Source organism: Panthera leo, chromosome Y (assembly GCF_018350215.1).
Source record: "Panthera leo isolate Ple1 chromosome Y, P.leo_Ple1_pat1.1, whole genome shotgun sequence".
In the NCBI taxonomy this organism is placed as follows: domain Eukaryota; kingdom Metazoa; phylum Chordata; class Mammalia; order Carnivora; family Felidae; genus Panthera; species Panthera leo.
Genome location: NC_056697.1, coordinates 1,898,470 through 1,911,043, shown reverse-complemented (window position 1 = coordinate 1,911,043; position 12,574 = coordinate 1,898,470). Strand labels below are relative to the sequence as shown.

Here is a 12,574-nt window from a genome sequence, read left to right as displayed (position 1 = left end):
AGGTCAAGGGCAGGAGTTGGAGGCTGGGGACTGAGCCGGCAAAGCCATTAGATCAAAGATCACGATGCCTGTGGCTCTGGCTTCCAGAACGAGCCCTCTCCGTGGCTCACAGATGGCTACCTTCTTGCCGAGACCTCCCATGGTCGACAGAGACATCGCGACGTCTGATCTCTACGCACAAGGGCACGAGTCCCTTCCTCATCACCTCCCAGAGGCCTCACCTCCTGATACAAACCCCATGGAGGGGACTGGCTTCTGCGTAGGGCCTTCGAGGGGACACCACCCAGTCCACAGCATAGCTATTGTCAAAATTCTGGTTGAAATGGGGACAAGGAAAACACTAGCTGGCGAAATCACTAGGTACACCATGCATCCATCCAGACACATGCCGTTTGGACAGTAGCACGAATCCCATGGACCCCCGGCAATATGGACGTCAGTATCACTCCTTTGCCCCAAGCACATTCGAAGGAGCTAGCGTTCTCTTTCCTCCCCACCCTCCACGTGGTAGAACAGCGATCAAACACGTGACTTTAACTCAACCGACATGCGTTTCTACCTCTGGTGGATTCAAGGAACTTTGCTGGCACTGGTGGTGATTCCACAATGCCTAAAACACGGTTCCAACCCATGGACTCAACCCCCGGCGAAGCAAACCAAAGCTGCCAAAGTGAGTGTCCACACAAAAGGATTGAACACATCAAAGCACTGATTTCTTTTTTTCGTGGCACAGTCATTGAGAACCGTAATGCCATATGCAAGGATTTGTTGTGTGAGTTGCAGACTGACCTTTTCGATCTACACGTTCCTTGGCAGAATTGAACCTCGTTCGCTCATTCATTCAGTTCACCCATCACTGGCAAGAGAAGAAGGCACGATCTCTACCATTTCTTCAAAACAGCAGCTGCAAGGGGGTGGGGACAGTCTGGGAAGAGCTTGGCACGTCGAATGTCACCTCCGGGCACCTTGGCAACCTTCCCAGCTTGGGTGACCCACTGGGCATTGAGAAAACAAGGGACTGGTGCAGGAAGAGGCTGGCAGGAGGCCCAGAAGGCTGGAAATGAGCGTCCCGCCCAAGGCAGCCAGAGAGGTGGGTATAAAGCCCCATCCACTGGGCCCAACCAATCTTAGGAGCCAGGATCCACCAGACTGGGCGACCTGGTGACTGTGAGGTCCCCCCAGACAGGCACACGGGCAGAATGATGTGAGTTTCCAGTTCGGCTCAGTAGACGATGGCAATGCCATTAACAAACATGAGAAGATGTTGTGGGGACAAGATTTTTACAAATTCATAGAACAAGTCCCACCAAATAGGTCTGCACTTACTACTGAAAAGTAAAGCTATAGAGGAAGTGAATCAAGCCACTTGGGAACCAGCGTCTACTGATGACATACCTTGTGGATACCACCGTGGACAAGGGACGCGGAGGAACCCACGGACACTGTGTTTCTTGGGAGAAACCGAGGCAGCCCGGACTCCAGGCATCAGAAGCAACCGAGCGCCGGGCTCCTTTGCGGCCGCGTCCCAAGACTCCCCGTCTCAAGGCCGGCCTTGCAAAGGCTCTATCAGGACCTCTGGAATGTTCTTTTCCTGAATCTTGGCCTTTGGACACCTAGTTTTTTTTCTCTCTTCACAGAAGCTCTGTCCTTTCTTCCAGGGGCTGGGGGGGGGGGGGGGGGGTGGTGTCTCTGCGCGGAATGTCCTCACCTGATCCCTTCCTAACTTTCTAGGGCCCTCATTCCTTCTGGAAGCTGGGTGCCCTTCTCCTGCGTCCCCATCTGGCTCCTGGACGCACGGCGCTCTCCAGCTGTGCTGTCGCGCCCCCTCCCCAGGTGGCCCCCAGCTTCCCGCAGCCGGCACCGAGGCTCCCGGCGGCTCCCCGCCCCCGCCCTGCCCCCGCAGGCCGCTCGTGGGGGCGGGAGGAGCGCGCTCCCACCTTCCGGGCAGGCCGAGTCTGGCGGCCGGGAGAGGCGGGCGTCCAGGAGCCACCGGAGAGGCGGGAGGGCGTGGCTGCGGGTCTCACGTTGCAGCCGGGCCTGCCGGAGGGGGCTCCCGCCCGCACACGGGTTCGGGGGAAGCCGCCAGAGCAAACTCCGGCCCGCGCGGAGGGGTGCAAAGCGCGCGCCTTGTCCCTTCCCCGGAAGGAAAGGCGGCCGTTTTGCAGCCCGGCTCGGCACCCCGGCGCGCCCCCGGCCCCTAGTCCCCGGCCTGGCTCCGGGATCGGCGGGACTCGGTCCCAAAGCCGCTGCGCGCTGGGCCCCGGCCGCTCCCGCAGCCGCAGCGGGCGAGGCGCGATGAAGAGGCGCGAGGAGGGCTGAGCGCAGCGCGCGCGGCCAGGGTCCCTGGGCTCGGGCCCGCGCCCCGTCTCCCCGGGGTGGGGCAGGGCAGGGTGGGGGTGGGCCGAGGCGTGGACTCGGGGAAGCCTCTCGGCGACGCGAATAAAAGGGCGCCGGCTCGCCGCGCCGAGCTGGGAAGCCTCGCCGCCTCGCCCCCGGCCCGGGAAGGGCATGGCCCCGGCGGACCCCCGGCGGTGAGTCAGGGCGCCCCGCTCCCGTGTGTCGCGGCCTCCGGAGGACAGGTGAGGACCGAGGGCGGCCTGGGCGCCCGCGGGGAAGGGGGCGCGGTGTCTGCTGCGCGGGGGCAGTTGGGGGTCGGCCAAGGGTGGGGGCGAGGACGAGGGCGCACAGGCCACTAGGCCGGGGGTTTGCGGGGCCTTTTTGGGAAGGACAGACAGGCTGAATCTGGCGGGAAGATCCCCGTCGCCTTAACCTCTCCGCTCCCTTCCCGGGCCACCTCGCGCCTACCCATCCCTGCTCTCCAGGGAGGCGCCCGTGGGACCCCCGAGGGAACCCGAGCCCTCCTGGCGTGGGAGGGGACAGCAGAGCCGCGGGGCCTCCCCGGAGGGAGCTAAAGTCCCCCCGCCTCCTGCTCGAACTCTGGAATGTGGGTGACCCTCGGCCCGCTGGCGGCTGAGCCGCACGGAAGCCGGACAAGTCTTCCCCCGGGAGGGACGGCGCCTGTTGCGCGGGTCCCCGCAAGGCCACCCGAGCCGCGTTCCGGGAAACCCCGTATTTTCCTTGGAGCGGCGCTGGAAGCTGGCCAGCTGGTCCGGCGGGGGCCAGCCTCCCCCGCCCCCCCCGCCCCCCCCCCCCCTTCCCCGGGGCGGCCCCGGCGGTTCCGGCGGTTCCGGCGGCTCGGGCGGCTCGGGCGGCTCCGGCGACTCCGGCTCAGGGCACCTCCCCGCGCGCGCGGCGCCAGGCCCGGGCTTCCCTGGGGTGCGCGCTCTCGGTCTCCGGGGACGACCCGGCCAGAGCCGAGGCTTTACAGAAGGCGTCGGCGCGCGGGGGCCCGGGTGGCCCGCGGGCACAGCGCGCGTTCCGGGCGCGGTCGGCGGGGGAGGCTGCAGGAGGCTGAGCCCCTCCTCTGGAAAGGCTGCAAGAGAGGACGCGCTCAGGCCGAAGAAGGTGTCTATCTCGAGGTTGTTTAAAGGACCAACAGCTCCGGATTCCTAGCCTGAGGGAGCGGATCAGAGCGTGTTGCCCGCGGTTATCACCTTCCCAGAGCACGCGCGTGTCTTTTGCGCACTTTACACGTGTATTATTATTTTTAAATAAAGTCGTTGCAAGAAGTGAGAAACACATAACATGATTAACGGATGCGCAAAGCATGGACCTAATAATAATAATAATAATAATAATAATAATAAATAACCACGCATATTCTAAACTGTTGCTTGAAATATCCGCGCATTTCCATGTTTGCGTGCATGGCTTCACTGATCGTGTTTCTTTGCACATGTTTTGTGGGTCAATTCCTTTCCTCTTTATCTGATGTCGGATTTCACCAACTTCTTCCCCTATAGCGCACGCACCCACATGTAGTGGAATACATTTTGCTTCAGTGAGCGCGCACCCCTTAAACAGTGTAAGAGGACATATGGGACACCTCAAGGAATGTCATTCAAAGAAGGGTATACTCTTAATAACGACCTTGTTGAGAAGTTTATTTTCAGTCAAATATGTACAATATATAATGGCTCGGAATGAACATTGGAGGCGGAGACTTTAATCAGTTACTTTATTATTATAGAAACATTATAGTAATATATGTTATATTGTTATATATATAAAGTATATATTATAGTTACTTTAATCAGTTACTTTATTATTATGGAAACATAATATATATATTGCTGTATATGTAACTATATATTATAGTTACTTTAATCAGATACTTTATTATTATAGGAATATTATGGTATATATTAGATTACTATATATATATAAGTATATATTATAGTTACTTTAATCAGTTACTTTATTATTATAGAAACATAATATGTATATTACTATATATAACTATATATTATAGTTACTTTAATCAGATACTTTATTATTATAAGAATATTATAATATATATTATGTTACTATATACATAAAACTATATATTATAGTTACTTTAATAAGTTACTTTATTATTATAGAAACACCAGTATCTCTCTCCTCTCTCTATATGGATGAGCAAATATATACACGAATATCTGTACATTTGTATATATGAACACACATGTACGTATATTTTTGTGTGTCTGGTCTCCATCCATTCCATACCGTCGCTCGTCACAGCGTCAGATTTCCAAATGGGAGCGTCAAAGTCAGGAATTGAGATGACCTCCGAAATAATGGTTCCAGATCGCGGGGAAAGATCAGGAAAATAAGTTTCGAGTCTCTTGGCCCGAATATCTTGTGTCAGTGAAGGACACCATGCGGTGATGTCTTGGGAAGCCCCAAACCATCTTGCACAATTGGAAGAACGTTCGCTGCACGTGCGCGCGCTACCCGACAATAAACGGCTCTCCTTCTGTGGTCCCACGACAGGTGTCCAGGGATAACGAATCAGGACAAGATGCCATCATCCCGGGCGCGGTGGCCAGCCCTGTCCGTGGTGCTGATTCTGCTCTGGGGTCATCCACCAGCCGCGCTCGCCTGCCCTCACCCGTGCGCCTGCTACGTCCCCAGCGAGGTCCACTGCACATTTCGGTCCCTGGCTTCTGTGCCCGCCGGCATCTCTAAACATGTGGAAAGAATCAATCTGGGGTTTGTACCACATTCTTACTGAACAATTTCAGCCTCTTTCGTTGCGTGTTTGTTTTTGTTTTTGTTTTTTCACACATGTACGTGCATTTACGAAACTGTCAATGCGTACGACTTTCTGTAAACGCAGTCCTTTGGGGGCGATTATCTGAATTGATCCGTCAACTGGAACCACAATCGTATGATTTAATAACCAGGCATCCTGGATAACTTCAACGTATCTACAGATTTCCCTTGAAAACAATTGCCTACCGTAGAGTAGATACAAATGTATCTGATACACACATAAATATATAAACATTACTTCAATAGACTTCAGAAACTACTAAAAATAACTTAAAAATCAGTTGGACTTCTCCGACATTCTGTAAGTTATCTGGATGATGCACTTGTGCTCTTGGGGGAATAAAAGGGCCTTGTAGTTTTTACCTATTTAAAATATGAATATTTTGGGGCGCCTGGGTGGCTCAGTTGGTTAAGCATCCGACTTCGGCTCAGCTCACGATCTCACGGTCTGTGAGTTCGAGCCCCGCGTCGGGCTCTGTGTTGACAGCTCAGAGCCTGGAGCACGTTTCGGATTCTGTGTCTCCCTCTCTCTCTGCCCCTCCCCTGCTCATGCTCTGTCTCTCTCTGTCTCAAAAATAAATAAAAACATTTAAAAAAATAAAATAAAATATGAATATTTTTTATGAGAGGTTTTATGCAGCATTTCAGGTAGATTTATATTCATATAGATTTATATTTATATAGATTTATGTAGAGACATATGTTTTTGTATTTTAAAATATCGTTTCATGTGCATAAATGCTTTGTATACATAAATATTAGTTGCCTTAAATTGCAGGTACTCATGTGAAAATTAAATAATAAACAATTATTTGGACTTACCCAACAAAATATGTAAGCTATTTTCTACCACCTACAAAACAACAAAAATAACTTAGGCTTTGGTGACTAGCCACAGACGGGATGTTTTAAGTGAAACGCAATGGCCAATGAACAAAATAATTGTAAATGCGCTTGGCATCTTATAGCAGAAGCTTAAAAAAAATCTTGTATTTGTAAAGTCCTGTAGCAGAAAAAGAGAATGAAAAGTTAAGACAGTAAGATAGAAAGTTCCCTAATCGAAGGCAGTAGACCATTGAGTAATTTTCTCAGTAAGATCTTGAGAGACCTTATGATATGAGTATCTGAAAATCCAACCAGAATCATGATAACTCAGTAGGGGAAATAGTTTGACTTTGCCAGAAGAGGGGGTTAAATTTTTTTTTTTTAATTTTGTTTTAAAATTTATTCTTGAGAGACAGAGCACGAGTCGGGGAGAAGGGCAGGGAGAGAAGGAGTCACAGATTCCAAAGTAGGTTCAAGGCTCTGAGCTGTCAGCACAGAGCCCCTACGCGGGGCTTGATCCCACGAACCATGAGATCATGACCTGAGCCCAAGTCTCCTGTCTCCGCACCGTTGCTGTCTTTCTCAGCCTATGGTCCCACCAGCTGTGATTAGCCCCCTGGTCCCTCCAGCCCGACCCCTGGCAGTGCACACAGTAGGACGTGGCGTCCCACAGGGCATCGTGCAGCCCCCTAGAAAGCGTGACAGTGACGAGCAGGACGACAGGTTTCTGCTGTGCTCCTGCCTACAAGGCATGCGTGTGCCGCCTGCTGTATACTGGGGCTCTGGACTGTGGGGTGGGAAAACAGGGCAGGGGAGATGTACACGGTGGCTTTGTACAGACAACAGCACTGGGCTACGACCTGTCAGGCTGCGTTTATCGCAGTTAGGATTTCCGCGGCTTTTGTCCCCTACTCCTCTTTACAGTGAAGTATTTTGTACATGTGAAACCTAGCTTCTCAGCTGGAGCATAGTTTCTGGTGGCTTCATTTTAACCAACTTTATTTGTTTAGCTTTCTTTATTCTGAAAGAGAGAGAGAGAGAAAGAGAGAGAGACAGAATCCCAAGCAGGCTCCACACTGTCAGCACAGAGACTGACGTGGGGCTCAAACTCATGAACCGTGAGATCACCACCTGAGCCCAGAATCAAGGCCCAGATGCTTAATGGACTGAGCCACCCAGGTGCCCCATTTTAAGCTGACTTTATATGGTAAAGACTATAAATGACTGGGTCCCAAAAGCTTTGCCACTGGAGCGGTACATAGATACTGAGGTCCTTCCTTTCCCTGTTGATGGCAATAATATTTTCGGGTGTTTTCTGTAATATTAAAGAAAAAAACAAAACAGCTAAGGTATGGCTTCACTGCACACAAGTGTATAAGATGTACCCGGCTAACTTGGTCATAGGAATCTACATGGCACTTTTCAAATCACTCTTTTTCAAAAATGTTTATGTATTTCTTTTGAGAGAGTGCACACATGATCAGGGAGGGGCAGAGAGAGAGAGAGAGAGAGAGAGAATTGCAAGCAGGCTTCATGGTGTCAGCGTGGAGCTCAGTGCCAGGGCTCGAACCCATGAAATAGGAGATCATGAACCTGAGCCAAAATCAAGAATGAGACACTTAACTGCCTGAGCCAGCCCGGTGCCCACTAGATCAGTCTTATATCCCAGCACTGTCTCGGGAAATCAGTCTGCAAGGAGATGATGTTAGTGTCATTGTGCGTTTTGTTGAGGGGGGGGAGGAAGAACCAAGGGTGATGTCTAATACAGACAGGACTCAGGGTCTGATTTGTGTTTTCTCCATCTGGAAGGAGCAGCATGCTCTCAAGGAATGAGGGATTGTTGGCAAAGCGCTACTGAACTCTCCCGTTCCCGCACAGATGTTTTTGCAGGGTGTTTAGTCGGCACTGAAACAGAGATCTGCTGTTTCCTGTTTGGACACAGCCCCAGAGCTTTTTCAAAAATTACTTTCCAAGTATATTTTAAATGTTTGTATTTATTTATTTATTTTAGAGAGAGAGAGAGACAGAGAGACAGAGCATGAGCAGGGGAAGGGCAGAGAGAGAGAGGGAGACCCAGAATCCAAAGCAGGCTCCAGGCTCTTGAGCGGTCAGCACAGAGCCCGACGCGGGGCTTGAACAACTACCATAGATAGATAGATTATATATATATAGATGGATAGATAGATAGATAGATAGATGATACATGGATGGATGAATGGATAGATGGATAAGTGTATACATATATATGATAATAGATAGATAATAGACACATGATCCATGGATCAATAGATGGATGGATTGCTGGATCAGTAGACAGGTATGTAGATAAATGATGCATGGATAGATGGATAGATAGATGATAGATGGATGGATCTGTGGATTGATGGATTGGTAGATAGAAGATGAATGGATGGATGGATGGATAGACGGATCAATAATCAACGGATAGCTGGATGATGGATGGACAGATGGATGGATGGATGGATGGATAAATAGATGATGGGTGGATGGATCAATGGATAGGTAGATGATGGATGGACAGATGGATGGATGGATGGATAGATAGATAGATAGATGATGGGTGGATGGATCAATGGATAGGTAGATGATGGATGGACAGATGGATGGATGGATGGATAGATAGATACATAGATGATGGGTGGATGGATCAATGGATAGGTAGATGATGGATGGACAGATGGATGGATGGATGGATGGACGGATGGATAAATAGATGATGGGTGGATGGATGAATGGATAGGTAGATGATGGATGGACAGATGGATGGATGGATAGATAGATACATAGATGATGGGTGGATGGATCAATGGATAGGTAGATGATGGATGGACAGATGGATGGATGGATGGATAGATAGATAGATGATGGATGGATGGATCAATGGATAGGTAGATGATGCATGGACAGATGGATGGATGGATGGATAGATAGATGGATGATGGATGGATGGATCAATGGATAGGTATATGATGGATGAACAGATGAATTGGTTAATGGATGGATGAATAGATAGATAGATAGATGATAGATAGATAGATGATGGATGGATAGGTAGAAGATGGATGGATTGATGGAATGATGGATAGGTAGATAGATGATGGATGGATGGATGGATGCATGGGTGAATAGATAGGTAGGTAGATAGATACATACATACATACATACATAGATAATGGGTGGATGGATAGATAGACCAACAGTCAGCATCTCTTCCGCTTGGGCAGTTTCCAAATCTCAACACTCTTGATATTAAGGGCTGAGCCATTCTTTGTGGGCGGCCATCCTGTGCATTGTGGGATGTTCATCAGCACCCGTGGTCTCTACCCACTGGATGCCACTAACACATCCCCACTCAGCTGTGATGCCCAAACGGTTCTCTGGGCACTGTCCAATATCCATGCTGTCTAATCCAGAAGGGGGAGCCTTTCTATGTAATTGTCCGTTGACTCTGTGAGTTAAATGCAAACAGCAGCCATGATTACTTTTTACTGTATTTTACCCGTGCGTCACTTCAAAGCCCTATTGCGTTTTCCTAACGAGACAGGATACATTTCATTGCATCGAGTGTTTCCTTTGCCTAAGTTGGTCTTATAAAACAATGCAGTGTTTAAAGTCGTTCTTTGTAGACGTCCAAGCGATCAAGCTGAGTGGTTTTGCTGTTGGAGGTTATTTTTCCTGGAATTTATAGCTGAAAAGTGATGCTTCCTCAGGCTGGCTCTTAGAGGAGTCATTAACCAGATCTTGACTTCGAAATCAGGGTTTGGGCACATATGTGTTTATAAGAATGGGGCACCTGGGTGGCTCAGTCAGTTAAGCGTCTGACTCTTGATTTTGACTCTGGTCATGATCTCACGGTTCGTGAGTTCAAGCCCCGAGTCGGGCCCTGTGTTGGCTGTGCGGAGACTGCTTGGGGATTCTCTCTCTCTCTCTCTCTCTCTCTGCCCCCCTGCCCCGCTCGCATGCTCTCTCTCTCTCCCAAATTAAATAATCATTAAAAACTTATTTTTAAAAAGGAAAGAAATTGGCATTGTCTGTTGTATTTAGCTATGAGCATTTCACCTTCACTGTCTTACAACATCTATTTCCTTTTATTTAGGTGCTATGGGGAAGTCATAAATAATGTCAGGCTACATGTGTTGTATTTCAGCAGAAGCAGTGGCACAAAGCAACTGCCCTCCAATACAGAATTCTTCACTCATTTTAGAATGCCTTCTCTAGGCATTGACTCTGGGGATTCCCTTGTGCCATCAGTAAGGTAGCAATGAGGAATTTTCTTTTTTAAAAAATTTTTTCATGTTTATTTACTGTTGAGAGAGAGACAGGCAAAGCGTGAGCAGGGGAGGGGCAGAGAGAGAGGAAGACACAGAATCCAAAGCCGGCTCCAGGCTCTGAGCTCGAACCCACACATTGCGAGATCATGACCTGAGCCGAAATCAGACGCTCAACCGACTGAGTCACCCAGGCGTCCCGGAGATGAAGAATTTTCAAACTGGCCAAGAAAACATCTTTACCAATGTTGACGCGACACGAAAACCAAAAGACACCAAAATGTTTACAACTAATTTGGAGAATCCATCAGAAATGGCCACTGGTCCTGGTGAAACAGAGAGCTGGTGTTAGTGTTCGTTCTTTAATTTGGTCCTTCCTAGCCTGGAGTACCTCCTCCTGTCATTACATGATGCAAAGCTCCTTTCCAAGCTGCCTGTTCCCTGGCATCGATGCTCATTCTTTGCATTCAATGACCCATGTGTCATCCATCATTATGCACACTTTCCATTGGACGTTTCCAACAAGGGGCCATTGGACCAGCTTCCTTTCGACTCCAAATCCTACTTGTGTCCCTGAAATCATCTCTAGCTGCATTAGCACATTCTTAGTCAAAATATCCAGCGAATATTCCTGAACCGAGTGAAGGCCAGTAAGAGTAGGTCATTTTCCTTTCGACCCTAGAAACGGACAAGGATACAAAGCAAGAAATGGCACCAGTACACCTCAGACTCAACATTGGGTAAATGGTTCCTGGGCAGACTGCTGAATCTTTCCCAGATGGGGCTTCAGTATTCACTGTTTCTTATTCCAACTCTTCTTCTTTTTTTTTTTTTTTTTTTTAGATTTAATAGTATACAGGCTTTGTCAGAAACCTCATTTGCGGGACTGAGCAAGTTGGAGCTGCTTATGATTCATGGCAACGACATCCCCAGCATCCCCGACGGGGCTTTAAGAGACCTCAGCTCTCTCCAGGTAAACCCGGGCTTTTACAAGCATCGGGAATTGCAGCTTCTACGACCGTTAATGAGCAAGGGGAAACGACATCCTGCTCCCCAACGATTAATAACATTGCCGATTTTTTCTTCCCGTTAAAAACCAGCTTCATGTCATTCCCTCTCTGCCCTTTGTTCTGGTTTCTGTCCCTGCTTGTGGCTTTGTCTGTTATAAACAGGCTTTTCCGCTCCGCCCCTGCCTTTGTAGGTTTTCAAGTTCAGCTACAATAAGCTGCGTGTGATCACGGCTCAGACCCTGCAGGGGCTGCGGAGCTTGACGAGGGTGCACATTGACCACAACAAGATCGAGTTCATCCACCCACAAGCTTTCAATGGCCTAACCTCCCTAAGGCTGCTCCACTTAGAAGGAAACAAGTTGCAGCAGCTACACCCTGGCACGTTCTCCACGTTCACGTTTCTGGATTATTTCAGAGTCTCCACCATCAGACACCTCTACCTAGCGGACAACATGATTACGACTCTCCCCACGGGGATGCTTCAGAACATGCCTCTTCTGGAGAATCTTTACCTGCATGGGAACCCGTGGTCGTGTGACTGCAACATGAAGGGGTTTCTGGAATGGGACGCCAGATCCAAAGGTAAGAGGAGAGCACGGCGAACGTGGCTCCCACCTGCACGGTGCCCACCCTTCTGGAGAGCTGATGTCGTCCAGCGTGGTGCCATGGCTTTGTCTCGTGAAGAGAACATCACCAAATCAGCACGGCAGGAAGCTTCCCGTGGAAAGGGTTACAGCGTAGATGCTGAGGCACCTCGGTTCTATAATTCTCACGGCTGTCTCCGTCAGGCAATTGTGAGGCAATGATCATTCAGTTTTATATGGTTGACTATGGTTGTCCTAAACTGAATATCTGGAGTGTTCCATGCAGCCCTGGGTTACGGCGACATGTGGGACTTTCTCTGCATTCCTGTTATATGAGGAGGTGTTCAAAGATGCTTGGAAAAGGGAAGGCTGCCAGTGGCTGTGACACGTCTCTCTTGAGAATGGGTGACAGGGATGTTCTGCACGGATCCAGAGAACAAAAAACAGGAGGGCTGTGCAGAAGTTGCAAGAAAGTAGATTTTTTTAAGTTTATTTATTTATTTTGATGGGAGGGAGGGGGAGGAAGAAAGAGAGGATGAGCGGAAGAGGGGCAGAGAGAGAGGGAGACACAAAACTGGAAGCAGGCTCCAGGCTCCGAGCCGTCAGCACAGAGCCCGACGCGAGGCTCGAACCCACGAACCGCGAGATCATGACCTGGGCCGAAGTCGGACGCTCCACAAACGGAGCCACCCAGGCACCCCTTGCT

The 12,574-nt window shown here is 49.5% G+C and overlaps 1 protein-coding gene across 1 annotated transcript in view; it reads left to right on the top strand.

Annotated features, from left to right (window-relative positions):
• Positions 1 to 2,497: 2,497 nt before the first annotated feature.
• The window catches only part of MXRA5 (matrix remodeling associated 5), a 30,581-nt gene continuing 20,504 nt past the window's right edge, over positions 2,498 to 12,574 (top strand). The window contains 4 exon segments of the mRNA XM_042926611.1: positions 2,498 to 2,579; positions 4,879 to 5,097; positions 11,118 to 11,247; positions 11,476 to 11,866. Coding sequence (XP_042782545.1) covers positions 4,907 to 5,097; positions 11,118 to 11,247; positions 11,476 to 11,866 — 712 coding nt within the window. The 5' untranslated portion in view covers positions 2,498 to 2,579; positions 4,879 to 4,906.